A 20,054-nucleotide genomic window follows, 5' to 3' on the forward strand; every position below is an offset into this window, starting at 1 on the left:
AAAATCGGAGGTTTAGGAGCAGAAGGACCAGCAAATGAACCTGAGAAGGGGACTGCAGCAAGGTCAGAGGACCAGGAGAGTGTTGTGTCCTGGCAGCCAAGTGAAATTAGTTGAGATTCTTGAGGAAGAATGATTTTTTTCCTTTTTTTTACTGCTCTCACAAATTCCTTGAGGCCCAGGAATGGTGTCCTTCTCTTTAGCAATGAGGACTGCTGTTTTGAATGCCCAGGGTCATCCGTAAAGCTGAGAAAGAATTCTGGTCTTCTGAATATGGTCTTTGAAACATACTTCTTATTTATGTGTCTACTTAAAGCCCCACTGAGGGGATTCAGTCAACAAATACAGGAGTGCCCACTGTAAGGTGGTTTTTCTTGTAGGCATTGGGAACACAGCAGTGAACAAGATATGTGGTTACTGATCTCAGAGAACTTAGTCTATTGGAGGAGAAAAACAGTAAATAAGTCATTTGTTTCAGTTATTGGGTAAATTAAATAATTTGTTTTAAAAACATAGATAATTACATATGTGATGACTGCTACTAAGAAATCAGGGCCCTTTTGGAGCATATAGGAAGGTTACTATTCCAGACTTGCAGTGGGGACGTAGAGACATCTAGAGGAATTAACATAGAAGGAGAGACCTAAAGAAGGAGTTGATTTAGCCAGGATAGGAAAATGGTCATCGTGAAAAGAACACCCCAGGCAGAGAAAAGAGTAAAAGGGAGAACTTTGGCATATTCACGGAACCAAAAGAGCTTAATCATTCTGGAAATGTAAAGTACAAGGAGGGTGGAGATGGGTCTGGAGAAATGAGCAGGGGGCAAAACCCTAAGGGTTGTCTTGCCATGGTGAGGAGTTTAAACTCAATCCCAACAGCAAGGAGGAACTGCCGAACAGTTTTCTAAGTATACTCAGATATTTATCTTAGAAAGATCACTCAGGCAGTGTGAATGGGCTGGAAGGAAGCCCGACTCCCAGCAGGAGAGTCCATTTCCTCTACTTATCGGTTCTTGGTTTTTATTCTAGTGTGCTGTTTGAAGTGCCTAAGCCGAAAAGCATAAGGAGTGCGCTGGAGGCCGAGAGTGAAAGTCTGGATAGCTACACAGCTGACTCGGATAGCCTGACAAGGTGAAACCCCTATGAGTCCCTGTACCTTCACTTATCCCAAGTCTCCATTTTGTTGTCTGGTTCAGGATGCAGGGCTCCTGTAATGTAGCTTCACTGTGGCTGACTTCTGTCCTCAGCAGATCAAATGAAGTATTTTCTCTGACCTCACCACAAGTCTTGTCAGTAGTACATCCGCTGTTGGCTCTGAGCACAGCCTTCTAGGGCACACTAATTTCCACAGGCTGCTGCATCTTGAAGGAGTCTTCTTGGACCAGTAGCAACTGCCCCTGATGTCCCTTAGGAATAGGGGAGTGAGTGTGTTTGTGCAAAGTTGCTTATCTGATTGTCTGCATTCCTTCAAGACAAATCGGATGTGGAGTATTACCTTCCGGATTTGGTTACTACAGTGACCCCAAGCCAGTGGATCTCCTTCCATAGAGCTTCCATAGACAGGGAAGGTAAGGAAGTGATTTTGTTATAACTTCTATATCTACCTCCAGGAGAGACTCTCTGGATAAATCTGGCCTCTTTCCGGAGTGGAAGAAGATGTCTGCCCCTGCATCTCAAGTGGAAAAGGTAAGCTTTAGTTACTGGTCAGTTGGGATCAGTTTCTCTCTCTCATTCTCTCTCTCTCTCTCTTCTCGCTTTCTTTCTCCCTTCTCAGGAGCAGTTTACATCAAGAATTCAACGAAACAAATTTCAGTTCAGATTCACTTGGGAGCACTTAAGGTTTTGGTTAAAACATGAGAAAATATGTTTCGTATTACTTCCTAGGATTAAATTAAATTCCTAAGGTTAAATTAATCTTTCCTTTAACTTCGTATAGTTTAACAAAAATCTGAGCCTTGTTCTTCTTAAGGCTCTTTTCCCTTTCTCCATTCTTCCACCTACCCTACAATCCTTTTCCATTTCCTTGCCCTTATTCTTTCCTAGGAAACTCAGCCTGGGGCTCAAAACATGGTATCTATTGATGAGGGTGAAATGATATTTAAGAAGAACACCAGAAAAATCCTCAGGCCTTCAGGTAGGTTTCCCTTTATGGCCTTTGAGATTGAAGTCCTATGTACCCTGGATGTGTTCTTGGTATGGAAAAGAGTAGGTCTCTTATGATTTGGGTTTTTGGTCTTCCATTCAGAATATACTAAATCTGTGATTGATCTTCGCCCGGAAGATGTGGGACATGAAAATGGCTCCTTGGGAGACAGAAGCAAATCTGTCCCAGGCCTCAGTGTAGATATGGTAAGTACCCTTGTATTGGTCACTATATGAAATTGTATAAATCTAGAGTTGACCTTAGTACTCGATACTCTTAATCAACCTGTTTAATTCTTTAGGAAAAGGCAACATGAATCTTGATTCCTCCAAATGCCTAAAGTAAATCTGGTTGCTGAATTCCTTAAAGAAAAAGATTGTCCTCACTGTCTCTTTATCCTCTAATACGTTGCTTGATATATAGTTGGGAGCTCAATTACTTATTTTGATAAAAACGTAAAGGGATGTTTGGATTGGGGCAGTCGAATGCGAAAGAGATATTCTTATCTTGTTCTTTTGAGATTGGAGAAAGATGGTGGGAATATAGTTTTGAAGCCTGAAATGGGAGACCTAAAATAAGGATAATGTGCATGCATGTGCACATGACACCTCAGAGAAGAGCAATAATTATGGCTCCCACTCAAGGAAGTTTATTAGTCTTTGAACTTTTTCTGACTTTATTAACTCTGAATCTATATTTACTGTTCCAGGAAGAGGAAGAGGAAGAAGAAGACATTGACCATCTGGTGAAGCTGCATCGCCAGAAGCTAGCCAGAAGCAGCATGCGAAGTGGTTCCTCCATGGTAAGTTCTATTAGTTCTGTGGCTACAGACATGTTGGGGTACCAGGAATGAAAGAAGTATCTCTCTAGAACAGAGTCAGGACCTGGGGAAATCATCCTAGTCTCTCTTTCCAGGTGAGTGAGATGCATTTGTCTGTTCATATCCTCAGTTTAGACCGTAGTTGCGTAGGGCACAGCTAGGTGACTTTCCTCGGCCTCTGCCCTGGAAATAGTCAGGTAATTAGGCAATTTGGGCTAGAGATGTTCTTGATCACAGCTTTGTGAACAGTAAACCATGACTTCCCTAAAAAGATAAGAGGACTGAAGTGAGCAAGGTAATATTTTTTCATCAGAGTCTACTCCAAATCTCACATTTATGAGCATTGTCATGAGAGGGGCCCTGGCAGGGTTAATTGGCATCACGGTATGATTGAAGAGCAGCAATATCAATCAGAATCATGAAGTTAAAGGCACATTTAAGAATTAGGGCCTAGTTCTGTCAGAACTATGAAGATTGGTGTTTAGGGGACAGAGAGTCAGAAACTAAGGTGATTGGGGTTTGTTCCTACTCCCACACAGGAATAGAATGGCAGGCTTACAGAGCTGATTCCTACCTGAGAGGAAGAAGTCTTTTCACCTCTGGTAGGATTCCCCCCCCCCAAATCTGACATAATCACTTTTTTCTGTAGGTCTTAATAGGGTTAAGGCAGGTAAAAGAAACCCACAGACACAGGCACACAGAGAAACACACACACACAATGGAATATTACTCAGCCATCAAAAAATGAAATTTTGCCATTTGCGACAACATGGATGGAGCTAGAGTGTATTATGCTGAGTGAAATTAAGTAGCTCACGGAAAGACAAATACCATAGATCTCACTTAGATGTGGAATTTAAGAAACAAGACAGGTGAACATATGGCAAGAGGGAAAAGGAAAAAAAAGGAGAGGGGGAAACAAGCCATAAGGGACTCTAAAGGATAGAGAACAAACTGAGAGTCAGTGGAGGGAGGTGGGTGGTGGATGGGCTAGATGGTTGATGGGTATTACAGAGGGCACTTGTTATGATGAGCACTGGGTATTATATGTATGTGATGAATCACTGAATTCTACTCCAGAAACCAATATTGCATTGTATGTTCACCAAAATTTAAATAAAAAAGAAACCCACAGATAATTAAGGTACTTTGTTTTAATTAGTAACTGGCCCCTGCTAGTCAATGTGTTAGCATATATAACATGACCAGAAGCATAGTTTCATCTTACCCGTACTCCTTGTCTACCTTCTGGGACAGGTGAAAACTAAAAATAAAATTTGTAAAAAGAGGGGAAGAAGAGAAGCTAAGAGCTCAGGTGAGCCATGAACTGATTATTAAGCTTAGCAGTTGCAAACGTGCTATGCACTGTCTCATCCTCTGGGGCTTCTGAAGATTTTGTTTTGTTCAGTGACTATGGCTTTGTTGTAAGGGAAGATGTGAGCAATGTGGGAAGGGCGATTATTTGCCAGACGTCTGTGGGCACTTTATCTGCAGAGTACAATTGGCAGCATGACGAGCATCTATAGTGAAGCTGGCGACTTTGGCAACATCTTTGTGACGGGCAAGATTGCCTTTTCCCTGAAGTATGAGCAGCAAACACAGACTCTGGTCATCCATGTGAAGGAGTGCCACCAGCTGGCCTATGCGGATGAAGCTAAGAAGCGCTCTAACCCGTGAGTGCTTCTGGAACCTGACTGATTCTCTGAGACAAGAGCTTGGACCCTGGCATCTGTGTGGGCACTCTTGAACTGAGGTTATCACTTCCTGGGCAGACGAGGAGGTGTATTTGAGAGTGGCATATGGAGATGTGGGAAAGGGACAAGGACTGGGAACATGCTAGAAGGACATGTCTAAGAGGGCTTGCTGTGGCATTTTCATTTCATGATGGCACCTGTATATGGAGAGCAGAGAAGAACGGGCTTGAGAAAAAACAACAAATGACTCCATACTCTCCTTGATTTCTAGATATGTGAAGACTTATCTTCTGCCTGACAAGTCCCACCAAGGAAAAAGAAAAACCAGCATCAAGAGGGACACCATCAATCCACTATATGATGAGACCCTCAGAGTACGTATCTAGATCCCGAGAGTAGAACATGTTCTGTCTCGTGTGCTGAGCCATAGTGATTCCTCTGCTGCAGGGCAAGCCTGGGTGATACGGTTTTCTGTGGCCACGTGTGTGTCTGAAGATAGGCCATGGGCATCTGTTCACATACTAACCCCTCAGAGAAGAGAACAAAAGTGTTCTAACTTTTTTGCATTGTTGTGAAATTGGAGTCATGTGACCACAAATCTCATTTTATTTTATTTTTTTAAAGATTTTATTTATTTGAGAAAGAAAGAGAGAGAGAGAGCTCATGAGTGGGGGGAGGGGGTAGAGAGAGATGCAGGCTCTCTGCTGAGCAGGGAGGCCTGGATGCAGGGGTTTGATCCCAGGACCCTGGGATCATGACCTGAGCTGAAGGCAGATGTTTAAATGACTGAGCCACCCAGCTGCCGCCACAAATCTCCTTTTAAAAAGTCAATTGGGATCAGGAGTTTCTGTGGCAGTCTGTTTTGAAGATTCCATTGTTCTTGCACCCAGTCAAGGAAAAATTAAGTTTCCAGGTCCTACCATAGGATGTGGAAGATTTTTGTGAAATGGGGGGTAAGTGAAGGCTTTGACTGAGGAAACTCAAAGCACTTAGGGACTACAGTAATTTGGCATTCAGGATTATGGAATTTGGATGTGGTTGCTCAGATTTTGGAATAATCTTTTCTGAGGAATTACCGTGAACTAATCATCTTGGGCTTCTTTCTTTCGCAGTATGAGATCCCAGAATCTCTTCTGGCCCAGAGGACTTTGCAGTTCTCAGTTTGGCATCATGGTCGTTTTGGCAGAAACACTTTCCTTGGAGAGGCAGAGGTCCAGATGGATTCCTGGAAGCTTGACAAGAAACTGGATCATTGCCTCCCTTTACACGGAAAGGTAGTCTTCTTTAACAACTCCTTACACAGGTTGAATCCAAGGTAGCACAGTCTGCAGGGACTCTGCTGCTACCTGTTGGTAGTGTCTTCAAATGAGTTTGACCGTAACCTCAGAGGCACTTGCATGTCGAAGGCGTTATCTCCTTGTAGGCCAGGCAAAGGATGAAGCCATGGTTTTCCATTAAAAAGTCTTTCATATGTGTGTCAAGCTTTGCCTCATAACATTCCAGAGGCTGGGCATATCCTAGCATCCTAACTTGCACCTCTTCTCCAAGCTAACCTTCTGGGTGTCTCCTACTCACTTCTTTTCCAATCTCCTCTTTTCACTAAAGAAGTGGAAAGTAAAGCAAACAATTCAGGGAGTCCTAATTGTGCTCTTTGTCACTCAAGCCAGGAAAAATTTTACTTTGGTGATGGCACCTCAGGCAGGATTGTAGCAGTGTCCAAAATTGTGCCTGGGATTTGAGTGCAGGCCAGGATTTGCCAACTAGGTAAGTCACCCCTGTTATAAAATAACTTAGGTAAATCACTTAACTTCTGTGATTCTCAGTTTATTCATCTACAAAATGGAGATCATAATAATATTCCTCTTTTGCAGGCTTGTCCACAAAGGGCCAAGCAATGCCTGGTACCTAATGGGCATTCAGTAGGTTATTGTCATTCCGGTTAAGATGAAATTGCTAAAACAGAGTTAGGATTTCTTGATGATCTGGACTGTTTGATGGCAAGGTTACTTGGTAAACTTTTTTTTTCACTAATGTTTTCCTTTTTAATTGTTATTTTCAATTAGCCAACGTATAGCGCATCGTTAGTTTTTGATGCATACACTAGCATTTTCAATGCTAAAAATAGGACATGGTGCATAGACTATTTTTGAAAAGAAATATAGGAAACTAGTAGCAGTGGCTGCCTCTGGGAAGAGAGACTGAGGTGAGAGAGCGATTTAGTTTTCTCTGTATGCCCTTTTAGAACATTTGAATTTTTTACCATGTCTATATATATTGCTTATTTTTAAAAATTAAGAATAAGAGGATCTGTGTGCATGTGGTTGGAAATTGCAATGACATAGAAGTATATAAAAAGAAAAGTACATTCCATTCCCTAGAAAAAAGCACTATTATCAACTACTTGGATATCTTTATAGAGATTTTATATTGAGCAGCATGAATATGCACGTAGGGATTTATATTTTTTCCTTTTTATACAACTAGGCTTGTATGAACCTCATCATGTAGGTATATCTTGATTTTTTCATTTGACCATTATTTATCGTGGACATCTTTCTCTGCCATCACTTACATATCTGTCTCATTTTCATTGCTGTATAGTGTTCTTTCATGTGCCTGTATTATAAATTGTTGGCTCTTTTGCTGCTAAAACTATGCTGTACTATATCTTCACCTTCTTATGTGAATGTGATGTAGGAGAAGTTTCTGGTGGTAGAATTGCTGAGTCCGTCATGCAATATTTTGATAGCTACTTCCATAAAAAATATTAACAATGTTAAATCTGCCCCTTTAAATACTAAGACAGGAAAGCAGTTATCACCAATCAATAGCATATTACTGGAAATGTAGAATCTCTCTCCTTTTTAAAAACATTTTATTTATTTGAGAAGGAGAGAGAGAGAAAAAAAAGAGAGCGAGTGTGCATGTGAACACAAGCTGGGGGAGGGGTAGAGGGAGAGGGAGAAGCAGACTCCTCAATGGGCATGGGGCCTGATGAGGCTTGATCCAGGACCCCAGGATCATGACCTGAGCCGAGGGCAGATGTTTAATTTACTGAACCACCCAGGCACCCCAGAGACGTAGAATTTCTTAAGCATCTGGCACGTGACTCATTCTCTCAGGGGCTTATGGTTGATATAATGATACTGGAAATGTCACCCTAAACCATTATGAACTACTGCCAATAAAAGTGTCTTACATCAAAAGAAAAAAAAACTGCATTAAGATGGAGGTATTTGCTCTTTGCAATTATTTTGAGCTAGAATAGATATGCTACTGAAAAAACACACCAGTTTCTAGCAAAGGCTAAACCCCAGTTTTAAGAGTCTACTGAAGTTCACAATCTGGAAATGAATAAGTTGTGTAGACATTTATAAACAATAAAAAGTCCACTCTGGCATTAATTATCTATTTTAACTTAAAACACTGCATTTATTGCCTCTGATCTATCCCCCCCACCCCGCCCAGCAATCCATTTGCTCCCATTCAGCTCCCATTCTCTTCCTGGCATCCACCTTCCTATTCTTTTGTATCTCTCCCATACACTAAACTGTGCATCTGGGTATATGGTACATTCTTCCAAGCCAGTGGGACTTATGCCTTCCTGGCATTGGTATACTCCATGGTGAGGACCTAGGTGAGAGGAGCCCCAGTGAACACAGGCAGGTCAAAGGGCAAGTCTGGTCTGCACCAGCTTATGATCTGGATACCAAAAAGTAAAGAACAGAATCACGCCCAGAGAGCCAATAGAGTGAAGCAGTTCTGGAACCAACAGCCAAAGACAGTAGGCCACTTGCTGCTCATTCCAGATATTCATTCCTTCATTCTTACACTCATTCAGTAAATATTTGTGGAGCACCTACTACGTGCCAGGTACTTGGCTAAGTGTCAGGCCTACTAGGCCGAGCAAAACTAGGGTGATTCCTGTCCTCCTGCCATTTAGGTTCTAGTGGTAGAGACAGCCATTCATCAAAAGTAATGTACAGATAAAATTAGAAATTGTGGCATGCCCAAATCTTAGCAACAGAGTTCCACCTAGCCTTCAAATCTCTGCAAACTCTCTTTTAAAAAAAATACTTTTTATCTTAGAAAGTCATACAAGCAATACATACCATTCTCTTGAAAAAGACTGTGTATATATATGTATAGACACACACACACACACACACACACACACACACACACACACAGGCAAAAGTGAAAGCCCCCTTTCCTTTTCCCAGTCCACTCCTCTCTGGAGAATAAACAAGTGTTAAGTTTGTGTGTATCCTTCAGGGTTTTTCTTTTTCTTTCTTTCTTTCTTTTTTTTGGTCAGGAGAAAAAGATACAAATTTATCCTATGCAGTGTAGTATAGTGGTTAAAAGCATAGACTCTGGAACTAGTCTATCTGAATCTGAATCCTGCCTCTGCCATTTGCTAACTGTGTGACCTTGGGCAAGTTACTTAACCTCTCTGTTCCATAATCTGTAACATGGGGCTAATAGTCCCTATAGTGTCATACCTATGTATAATCTTGAGGATGACACAAAATGATATACTTCAAGTACTTATAATATAGTAAGTACTATATAAGTGATAATTATCATTATTTACATACATACATATTCACATGTATAAACATGAACATATGTCAATATAAGCAGGATACTTTTTCTACATTTTGCTTTGTTGACTTACTAGTATGGCTTGGGTATCTTTCTCAGTCAGCACGTATGGATTCCCTGGGTTGTTTTTGATGATTGCATGCTGTAATCCAGACGCCATCTGTGGGCATTAAAATCACTCACTAAACCTTTTCTATATTGATCAACATTTAGGTTGTTCCACTTTTTGGCTTTTACTAAGAATGTTGGTAGCAAGATTCCTCATCATGGTATCCGTCGCCTGTGAGTCTGTGTGGCAACTTCACTGGAAGACCTTTGAGGGCATTTGGAATCTAGTCAGTGTATCCCCCAAGTAGCAAAACAGTGGGCATTGCAGAAGAACTTCACTGTTTTTTCTCCAGCTCCTTCTGAAGGAACTGCCTTAGAATCCTGTGGCTGCCATGGCCTAGGTACCCTGGATTGTATCCATAAGGAGGATTCTCTCATGTCATGAAGCTGTTCTAGGGGTCAATTTTCGAGTCTCCTCAGCAAGAGGTCCCAACAACTCCTGAGAAGCCCCGCTTGACCTGTCGGGTTTCCCTGTGTTTCAGATCAGTGCTGAGTCCCTGACTTGCTTGCCATCACACAAAGGCGAGTTGGTGGTTTCATTGAAATACATCCCAGCCTCCAAACTCCCTGTTGGAGGTGACCGGAAAAAGAGTGAGTTTTTTTGGGGGGGTGGGGATGTTTGCTGGATTTAGTCCTTGGTGTTCCGTACAGGGCATCTGTGAGATAGTGCAGCTGGTGGCCAGTTCTGTTGGTGAGATAAGATTGAGATGCTCCTTGGATCATCTTCTAGGGAAGATTCCTTTACTAAGAAAGCCTTTTCTGCATCATTTTCAACCAGAAGGGAATATCTTAGCATTGGCACTAGTTTTTTGTTTTTGTTTTTGTTTTTGTTTTTTTTTAGGCCATTAAACTGACTTGGTATCAGTCCAGGTATAGCAAGCTATTAAGAGGGCAGATTAGAAAAGAAACTTTGGGGGTGAGAAAGGGTGGTTGCACGGGGTGGTGAAATGTGAGGGACAGGAAGTTAAAGGTCAAGGCAGAGTAAATGAACACACCGGGCGCTGTGCCAGTGACTAGGGACATGTAGATGAATAAGACATGTTTGCCCTCCCTAGAGAAGCTTAGTGTAGTGAGGATGACAGTCATATGTTGAAAGAGCACAGATACAGGAGTGATGAATTCTCTCTGGTTACATTTGGGGAGAAATCGAAAGAGGAAGTAAGGACGAAACTGGACTTCAGAAGAGGATGGGGTGAGAAGAGCAGTTCCAGAAGAGATAGCAAGAGGAAAGGTTTTTAAAAAGGCATGGTAAACGTGGGGTTGGATGTAAAGTGTGAGGTAGTGAATTCCTTTTTTTGGTGGTGCTGAGGTTATGGTTTGTATATGGGGGAGTGGAGCTGCAGTTGCCTGACTGAAAAGGGCTTTGAACATAACAGTAAGGAATTTTGACCTACTGGTGCAATGGGAAGCCAAAGTTCTTGGAAAAACTGTTGCAGGGTCTAATCCATAGGATACAGGGTTCAACAAGACCCCCAAGAAGGGTGTGTGGGATGACTAGAGAAGAGAAGCAAGGATGGGACCGTAGGAAAGAGCAACACTTTAAAGGATGAAGAGAGGACAGAAAGCTAATGAGGTAGAGGGTTATTTTAAGAAAGAGCTTGCAGAAGAAAAGAGCAGAGGTTGTCAATAGTGTTGAAATACAACTGGGATGTCAGGCCGGTGAGGACTAGGAAGACATGGCTCATCAGCGTTAGGTTGTCTTTTCAGTGGGTTAGTGGAAGCAGAAGCCAGCTTTCACCAGAAACTAGGCTGAGTGAATAAAGCAAAGAATTAGAAGTAGTGAGTGGGGACTATTTTTTTTTTAATTTTTTTTTTTCAGGATAACTGATGGTGAAAGAAAGAGGTAGGGGTAAAGGGAGATTTTCTTTTTAAAGGATTTTTTCTTCTTTTAAGAGATTTATTTATTTGAGACGGTGGTGGGGGGAGGGCATAAGCGAGAGGGAGGGGCAGAGGGAGACAGAGAAGCAGACTCCCTGATAAGCAGAGAGTCCAATGTGGGGCTCGATCCCAGGACCCCAGGATCATGACCTAAGCCGAAGGCAGACACTTAACCAACTGAGCCACCCAGGCGACACTTTTTAAAGGATTTTCAAAAGAAGAGGTGAGATTAGTGTATGTTTAGACTGAGGCGACAGGACTAGTAGAGGAAGAGATATTAAAAATGGGAGGTGGGTTCTCCCTCTGCCTCTCCCGCCTCCCTGGCTTTTGCTCTCTCTCACTCACACATACTCTCTCTCTCAAATAAATAAATAAAATCTTTTAAAAAGTGTGTGTGGGGGGGAGTGCGCTCCTGGGTAGCTCAGTGGGTTAAGCATCTGCCTTTGGCTCAGTTCATGGTCCCAGGGGCCTGGGAGGAAACCCTTTATCCAGCTCCCTGCTCAGCAGGGAGTCTGCTCCTCCCTCTGCCTCTCCTCCCTGGCTTGTGCTATCTCTCTCTGTCTCTTTCAAATAAATAAATAAAATCTTAAAAAAATGGAAGATGGGGGTTGAAATTGATGATGCCTGATGCGTCCTGCAAAGTGGGCATGGGATCAAGAACACACGTAGGGGATTTCCCTTTTTAAAAATCATTCAACAAATACCAGGCAACTTCACTTCTCTAAGCCTCCACTTTCCCATCTATAAATTAGGAATAAGAGTAGATACCTTCTACTGTTGCTTTGACAATTAAATGCTTAATGTAGAATCAGGCACATAGCCAGTTTTCTAAAAAGCATTTATTGCTACTATTGTCCTTACTAGTTGAGTCAGGCACTGTGTTAGGTCCTGAGAGTGGAAGTCAGATGTGGTCCAGTTGTCATGGAGCTTGCTGCCTTCAGGAGCCAGGGATGGAAGGTGCTCTGTAGGCAAACGTCAAGAGAAATCTGAAGTGGGGAGGGGATCAACTTGTTATGGCTGACCTCCCTTGCAGGTAAAGGTGGGGAAGGGGGAGAGCTCCAGGTGTGGATCAAAGAAGCCAAGAACCTGACGGCTGCCAAATCAGGAGGGACTTCAGACAGCTTTGTCAAGGGGTGAGTCCCTGGCCAGTACCAAACTAACCAGTTCTGGGACAAGGAAACTAAGAGAGGAGCCCAAATTAACCTTTCTCTGTGGATATTATCCTTGTATATCCCACTGCCTCCAGCAGCCAACTCTGTTCCTGAAAATAGGTAATGGGACAACCTCTACAACCACCTTTGTCCTGGTCTGAGCTCAGTTTGGACTGTGTTATAGTGTGGATTTCCAGAGAGGAGAGTGGTAGACAGACAGGCTGGACTTTTCCTTTGTTACAGACTTTGGCTTTATTATAACGAATCCTGAATCAAAAGCTATATCCCCTGACCGTTAGGATTTAGGAACTCAGGACTGTGCTCCCCACAATACTGAAGCAACACCAGCTCCCCCCACCCCAATGATAGATCATCCCACTGACTTAAGTTCTCTAGCAAATCATGGTTGGCTAGGCCTATAGTTAACGACTGTTGGTTTTCTTGAAAGAAGACCTTGTCCAGGAGAAATATTTAAATCAAATATTTAAAACCCATGTTTGGTTGAGTATAGATAAGAGTTTATTAATGACACTGTATTAATTTTCTCTCCAGGTTAAAGGAATTGAATCAGGTGAATGATCCAGTGGGGGTAGTGGGAAGTCTGCTTCGGGATATCTGGAGGAGGGAGTGTGTGCTAGCATCCGCCTGACGACCTCCCTCCCTGGGCTAGGCCTGCACCAGGGGAAAGGGGAATTTAGACAGGTATTTGCCAGCTTTGAGTAGGTTATTGATTACTCCCTGCCCTCTGCCAGATATCTCCTTCCCATGAGGAACAAGGCCAGTAAGCGTAAAACTCCCGTGATGAAGAAGACCCTGAATCCCCACTACAACCACACATTTGTCTACAATGGTGTGAGGCTGGAAGATCTGCAACACATGTGCCTGGAACTGACTGTGTGGGACCGGGAGCCTCTGGCCAGCAATGACTTCCTGGGTGGGGTCAGGCTGGGTGTTGGCACTGGTGAGAGCCTGTCCCCGGTCCTGACTATTTTAAAGGCCTCTTGCATATTTTTCTGTCCTCAAATATTCGTAGCCCTTCCTTCGGAGCCTCTCTATGGCAAAAGCAGTCTTCTTTTCTTTCAGTTAATGTCTGGTCACAATTGACTGAGTGCCTACTATGTGCAGGCCTCAGGGGAAGGCTGAGCTCATGCACTGTTAATGGGTACACATGAATGGGACCCTGATTGCCAGGAATGCTGCCATCTTACCACCAAAAAAAATCTAAAAACCTACCTGCATCCATACGGATAATTTCCATCTTCTATCCTGTTGTAACAAAAGAGGGGCCTTTCTAGCAAAGTCCATGCTCTTTCCAAGTATTCTGGATCATACCCTAACCTTCTTAACCTCAAGCTTTTGGAATCTTCTTTCTCTCCTGTCTGATCGCTTTCATTCCCTCTACCTCCCTACTGGAGGAGAAAACCAATAAGCTCTGATATTGCCAATCTTTAAGAAACAGAAATTAACCTTTTCTTTACCCTACATTCCCACTTTTAATTTCTTAAAAGGAATTGTCTCTGCTTCCTCGCATCTCTTTTAGTCCTCAGTCCACTGTGATCTGGCTTCTGTCTCCCTTTTTCTTGAAATACTTAGCTCCTACTGATTCTGCATTTGTCTTTGGAACTTTCTTATTCTCTACCCAAACTAAATATTGGTGTTTTTCAGGGCTTAGTCTTGAATCCTTTTTCCTCTTTGCAGTCTCTTCATGCCTGCAGCCTTAAATACTACTTGTATATTAAGAAGTCATATAAAGCACTTAACCCGAAGTGTCTAGAATGAGGTTTTCACAAATGCAGGCAAGTTCGTATCAATCCCCCACTTAAAACCCTTCGGGGGCTCACTCCTGTGCTTCGAAGACAATCCAAAGTTCTTGCCATTCTGACAGGCCCCTCCAGATTCTGGACCCTTTTGTTCCTTTATAATTTATCCTTATATCACTTTTCTGCTAGCTCCCTGTGCTCCAAACACAATGACTCTTTCTGCTCTCCAAATATACCAAGCTCATTCCAGCTTCAGAACCTTTGCAATTATTGTTAACCTCTCTCTGGCTCCTTCCCATCCTTCGGTGTTCTACTCAGATGTCTCCTTGGAGAGGTGCCCAGACCATTCCAGCTAAAGGAGGCCCTAATCTAGGCACCACCGACCACCCTCTTTAGTTACTTCATGACACTTATCTCACTATCTGAAGTATTCTTGACTTCCTTGTAAATGTTGTGTTTCCTCTATTCAAATGTAAGCTGCCTATAAGGCAGGACCTTTTTTCTTTTCTTTTCTTTTTTTTTTTTTGCTTTGTTCACCACTGTATCTCCGAAGCCTCAGAAAGTACCTGGTACACGGTAGGTACTCAATAATTGTTTGTTGAAAAAATGAATGTACAAGACAGTAGGAATGAGGCCACATCCTATCCGAACCTCAGGCCTGGAGTCTATAGCTAGAGAAAAAAAGGTGTTTAGCTACTGCCTCTCCCACCCCTCACACCTCCACCTTTTTTTTTTTTTTTTTTAATTTCCAGTTGAGTTGGCAGTGATAGAAAGGCAGTAGCTCTGGCATGAGGTGTCAGACATAAGAGCTCTGTCATGGCCTCAGAAGGAGAGATCTGAAGCCACTGTGTGCTCTTTGGAGTCTCATTTCTTCAATCTGAAGTCTCTTGATTGAGTCTCGGGAGCACAGAGACAGCCTTGCCAAGTCACTAGGGAGCAGTTCCCGGACGGCCATCCCCATCCACCCATCTCCCTAATATGCTGTCTTTTGTGGGATGGCTACCCTTGCCACGTAACCCCTCTTTCCTGGGAGGAGGGTGGCTGAGGCATGGGTTCCCTGTTCAGCCGCTCCTCTGGTGTTTCTCCTCAGGGATCAGTAATGGGGAAGTGGTGGACTGGATGGACTCGACTGGGGAAGAAGTGAGCCTGTGGCAGAAGATGCGACAGTACCCAGGGTCGTGGGCAGAAGGGACTCTGCAGTTGCGTTCCTCGATGGCCAAACAGAAGCTGGGCGTATGAGTCCCCGTCCTTCTCTGCAGGTCCAGCCCTGTCCAGGGCAAGTCAGAGGACATGAAGAAACCAAGAGCAAAGATTTATAATGTGTGTGTGTGTGTGTGTGTTTGTGTGTTATGTATGTGTGTGTGTGTATAAACACGTATTTCTACAATTCTCATTATGCTAGAGTCATGCAGACTCTTTCCCTTTTCTAAAGTAGGCTCAAGAGTAAGGGTCTGTTCCAAATGTTTTTATTTGTGCTTCATCTAGTATATTTCCAGAGTCCATGCGTATATTCTTATGATCTTTAATTAACTTAAAATCTTTTAAAACAAGCTTTTTAAAAAAATCCCCTGTCTTGCAGTGCTTTTCCTCCTTCCCCAGGAAGCTCTGGCTACCTTTGGCATTCATACAGGTCTGTGTTGGACGGTGTGCCTGGTCTGAGGCCAAGGCTCTGGGAAGCAGGGTTGGGTTACTAAAGGTAGGAGAAGATGGGAGAGAGGTGAGCAGGTCTGCCCCCTTTCTCTCCAATTTCTGTTTTTAACTCCATTTTTACCTTGATAAATTTCTGGAACTTAGCTTTTAACTCTTCGTGTTCTTAAGCAGTTTTTGTAGTGCTTGGGTCTCATGGTTTCCTTTGAAATGCTAAGAAAATTCCCAAGTTCCTTCCAGCTCCAGACACCTTCACTAGACCTTTAGCAGACCCTTAAAATGGAGCTGCTTTAGGAAAAAAAAAACACTTTAGTTAGATAGTGACTGAGTCATGGACATGCCCCAAATGGCTTCTCGGTGGTCTCATAGGACCCGACTGGCTGAGAATGAAATGTCTCCCAGCCCATGCTGCATTTTTGCATTTTATACAGATACAGCTGTTGTTGGAGAGCTCCTCATTTCTTTAATAAAAGACATCTTCACCTTCATGTGCCACATCTTTCTGAGTGCTTGTGTCCACGGTGTGGTACCACACAGAATATGGTCTATGTACCATCATGCCAGCCAGAATAGCCAAGTACTGTCTAAACTGGCCCAGTGTTGGGGCACCTGGGTGGCTCAGTTGGTTAAGCATCTGCCTTTGGCTCAGGTCATGATTTGGGGGTCCTGGGATCGAGCCCCACATTGGCCTCCCTGCTCAGCAAGGAGCCTGCTTCTCCCTCTCCCTCTACCCCTACCCCCTGCATGTGCTCTCTTTCTCACATTCCATCTCAAATAAATAAATAAGATCTAAAAAAAAAAAAAAAGTAAGCTGGCTCAGTGTTTCTCCAGACTGGGCACTGTTAGTACTCTAACAGAATGTGTTCAGAAAACCTAGTTATTCTGACTTCCTTCTTGAAGTGACTTCAGTTTCTATTTTTCCTATTGTTTCCTAAATGTGACCTAGATGTAATGTGGATGTGATGCGTTGAGACCTTTCTAAGAAGGGTCTAGTGACCTGAGTTTCTTTTCTGAAACTCACTGTACCAAACAGACCTTTTTATACTTGCAAGTGTATCTACACAAAGTTGTTTGTGAAAGGAGTCTATACCAGAGAAATGATCCCAGAGAAATGATTTCTCCTAGAAGGGCCATTAGATCAAGGGCAGCTGCTGTGGTTTCTACTGTATAGGTGAGCCGAATGGAGGAGTATTTTTTAAAAGGTTTGTTTGTATGGCTTGATGCTATATTGGAAAGCATAATTTGGAATCCTGGTCTGTAACTCGCTCCTTTGTTCTCCATGCCCTGAAATGTATGTGTGCTTCAATAAAGCTTTCTCACTTGTCAAGTGTTTGCATTTGTTAGTTCAACTGCGGCTTTTCTCTCTGATGTCCTCACTTACTGCAGTTGCTGTTCAGTGGCTTGATGGGAAAGAACCAAAGAGACAAATACTTTCCCTAAGCATACACTGTACTGATTGGGAGAAAATTTTCCTTTCCCTATGTTGCTGCCTGATACCTCTGCTGAGCTCTGACCTGTTGACCTTTGTGTTTGGTATCTAGGGAGAGACCTGAGAAACCATCTTAAAATTGGCACCACTTTTCTTTCTCTCTCAAGTACCAGAGGAACTCCTTCTCGAGCTTTGTAGCCCCCTACCACTGGAAGGAGAAAGTTGTGCACAGGGGAAGGAAGATGTTCTCTGCTGTGTTTCTTTCTGGATCCTTCGATATCTCTAGGAGGTAGGGCCTTTTCCCTTCACCCCTTCTATCATTATTTAGTTTTGGGAAATAAATAACACAGATGCTAAGCAACCCATCTCAGAAATAAGGTCCTGGGTTTCTAGGGAGAGCCCAAGTGATTCTTGACCTCTTGTGCAAAAAGACATCAATATATATTGAATGTCTTTTGTGTATAAAGCTTTATGCTAGACACATTATATGTCATTTCCTTAATTTCTCCAAGCACCTTATGAAGTAGGAAAATTTCCCTTTTTACAGAAGAGGAAAGTCAAGTCCACTATCGTATAACAGAGTTGGCCTTTGAATCAAGGTCTGATTCCACTGTATCATGCTACTTCCTGCAAGGGCGTTATATGTGTTATGGGTGAAGATTCAAAGGAAGGGATGACTCTGTTTTTCTAAAATATCTCAAAGAAATAAGTTTAGTCTACAAGGTAGGATAATCAGGATGCTTTGAATGTTACCTAACCAGCTGATGGACTCAATGGCTTGTGTACATTAGTGTGTGTGTGTGTGTGTGTGTGTGTGTGTGTGTGTGTATGAGATATATGGGGAGATGGAGATGGGGGTAGTTGGGAGGCAGAGAGAGAAAAACAGATATGTACAAGGTTGGGGTGAGGCGAGCCCCCTTGTCTGGCTGTGAGCTTGATTCTGCTGCCGCCCCTTCCCCCTACTTTAGAGGCTGGAATTTTCTGAATCATAAGGCAAAAGAGGTTACAGTGAGGCTTAACCTAAAGAAAGCGATATTGACTTGCCTATCTGACTACTCAATAAAAAGAAAAGCTTTTCAGTTTTTCGAAGCTAGAGGAACATTTCTATCAGGCCCAGGTGGACACTCGGTTCAGGTTGTCATTCATGTTGTCATTTGGGCCTTTGACCGGCTAGCATGCCCTGGCTTGCCACTTGACGTGTAAGCGATAAAGACAAGGCAGGGCATTTATTCTGACTAATGTGCAATCTTTGCCTTTGGAACCATAGACCTCGTCTGACCGGAGATTTCCCACATTAGCTCATTGTATTTTGTCTTCTGCCCATAACTTGTCTTTTGACTTTCCAAGCTCCTGTATTTCCCTGGAGGGAAGAGGGAGAAGGGACTTTTTTGCTCCAGGTTTGATCATTCACTCCATGTCCTGGTCCACTCAGCCACTACCTCACTTTTTATTTTGCATTTTACAAAGGGGATTTCCACTAAGCCTGCAGTGGAAACAGCTTCTTTCTGACTCACTACTACCCTCTCTGTTCTGGGCTCATGATTTTTATCCCATTCCTCTTCTTTGGAGAGTGGATTTTCTTGGGTTGAGAGCTCCCAGTTCCCTCTTTCCTCCTGGGTCCACTCCCAACTCTTGTGCTGAGTAGGATTACTTAGAGAAGTTGAAACCCTTATCTTTGCTTGGAGCAGTCAGCTGTCTTGAAATGACAAGTCAAAAAGGCAGGGACAGTACAGCATAATATTTAAGAACATGGACTCCAGAGCCAGCCTGCTGGTGTTTAAATCCCAGCTTGCACTTACTAGCTGTCTGATCTCAGGCGAGTTGCCTAACCCCTCTCAGCCTCAATTTCCTCATCTGTGAAATGGGACTAATCACGGGACCTGCTTGAGAAGGTTCTTGTGAAGATTCCAAGTTGGTGGATAGAGTGTTCAGAATGGCACTCAGTACATAGTGAGGACTCAAGCATTAGCTCTGCTTCTCCACTCAGCCTGCTTTCTTCTCTCCTGTAATTTTCCACTGGGGACCCCTAGGCAAAGCCAAAGGAGAAATGACCCTGGGTTCCATGAGAGTTAAAAAGAAAGTTATCATACATTATATGTAAATAAAAAATAAATAAAATAAAATTTGCAAAGAAGAGGGGAAAAAAGAAGAAGGTTCTCAGCAGCACGGGAAGGATACCTTTTCTCAAATAAGGACACACCGTAAAGTGTTGCTGCATTTCAAAATGGCCCAGCCTCAAATTTACTTTCAGGCCCGGCTCTTAAAGCTTGATTTTGGGTTGTGGCAACTCCTACCTGCTCTCTGCTCACCTCTTAAAAGGGATCTGTTGGGCATCTGCCTTCAGCTTAGGTCATGATTCTGGGGTCTTGGGATCGAGCCCCTCATCAGGCTCCCTGCTCAGTGGGGAGTCTGCTTCTCCCTCTCCCTCTGCTGCTCCCCGCTGCTTGTGTTCCCTCTCTCTCTCTCTCATATTTCTTTTTTAAGGATCTGAGTAGGGCGACTGGGTGGCTTAGTCATTAAGCATCTGCCTTTAGCTCAGGTCATGATCCCAGGGTTGCTGGGATCAAGCCCCACATCGGGCTCCCTGCTCAGCAGGAAGCTTGCTTCTCCCTCTCCCACTCACCCTGCTTGTGTTCCCTCTCTCCTTGTCTCTTTCTCTGTCAAATAAATAAATAAAAATCTTTTTAAAAAAAGGATCTGGGAAATTGGAAGGGGAGGTGAACCATGAGAGACTATGGACTCTGAAAAACGATCTGAGAATTTTGAAGGGGTGGGGGGTGGGAGGTTGGGGGCACCAGGTGGTGGGTATTGTAGAGGGCACGG

At 43.2% G+C, this 20,054-nt stretch overlaps 1 protein-coding gene across 8 annotated transcripts in view; it reads left to right on the plus strand.

Moving 5' to 3' along the window:
* The window catches only part of SYTL4 (synaptotagmin like 4), a 71,915-nt gene extending 54,786 nt beyond the window's left edge, over nucleotides 1-17,129 (plus strand). For all 8 annotated transcript variants that reach the window (XM_047715872.1, XM_047715873.1, XM_047715874.1 and 5 more), the window contains 12 exons: nucleotides 1,026-1,127; nucleotides 1,607-1,682; nucleotides 2,040-2,130; nucleotides 2,242-2,345; nucleotides 2,849-2,941; nucleotides 4,454-4,632; nucleotides 4,925-5,027; nucleotides 5,766-5,927; nucleotides 9,849-9,957; nucleotides 12,278-12,377; nucleotides 13,148-13,356; nucleotides 15,246-17,129. In XM_047715872.1, coding sequence (XP_047571828.1) covers nucleotides 1,026-1,127; nucleotides 1,607-1,682; nucleotides 2,040-2,130; nucleotides 2,242-2,345; nucleotides 2,849-2,941; nucleotides 4,454-4,632; nucleotides 4,925-5,027; nucleotides 5,766-5,927; nucleotides 9,849-9,957; nucleotides 12,278-12,377; nucleotides 13,148-13,356; nucleotides 15,246-15,394 — 1,477 coding nt within the window. In that variant the 3' untranslated portion in view covers nucleotides 15,395-17,129. The remainder of the gene's footprint in view (nucleotides 1-1,025; nucleotides 1,128-1,606; nucleotides 1,683-2,039; nucleotides 2,131-2,241; nucleotides 2,346-2,848; nucleotides 2,942-4,453; nucleotides 4,633-4,924; nucleotides 5,028-5,765; nucleotides 5,928-9,848; nucleotides 9,958-12,277; nucleotides 12,378-13,147; nucleotides 13,357-15,245) is intronic.
* Nucleotides 17,130-20,054: the final 2,925 nt, after the last annotated feature.

Source organism: Lutra lutra, chromosome X, assembly GCF_902655055.1.
Source record: "Lutra lutra chromosome X, mLutLut1.2, whole genome shotgun sequence".
Classification (NCBI taxonomy): domain Eukaryota; kingdom Metazoa; phylum Chordata; class Mammalia; order Carnivora; family Mustelidae; genus Lutra; species Lutra lutra.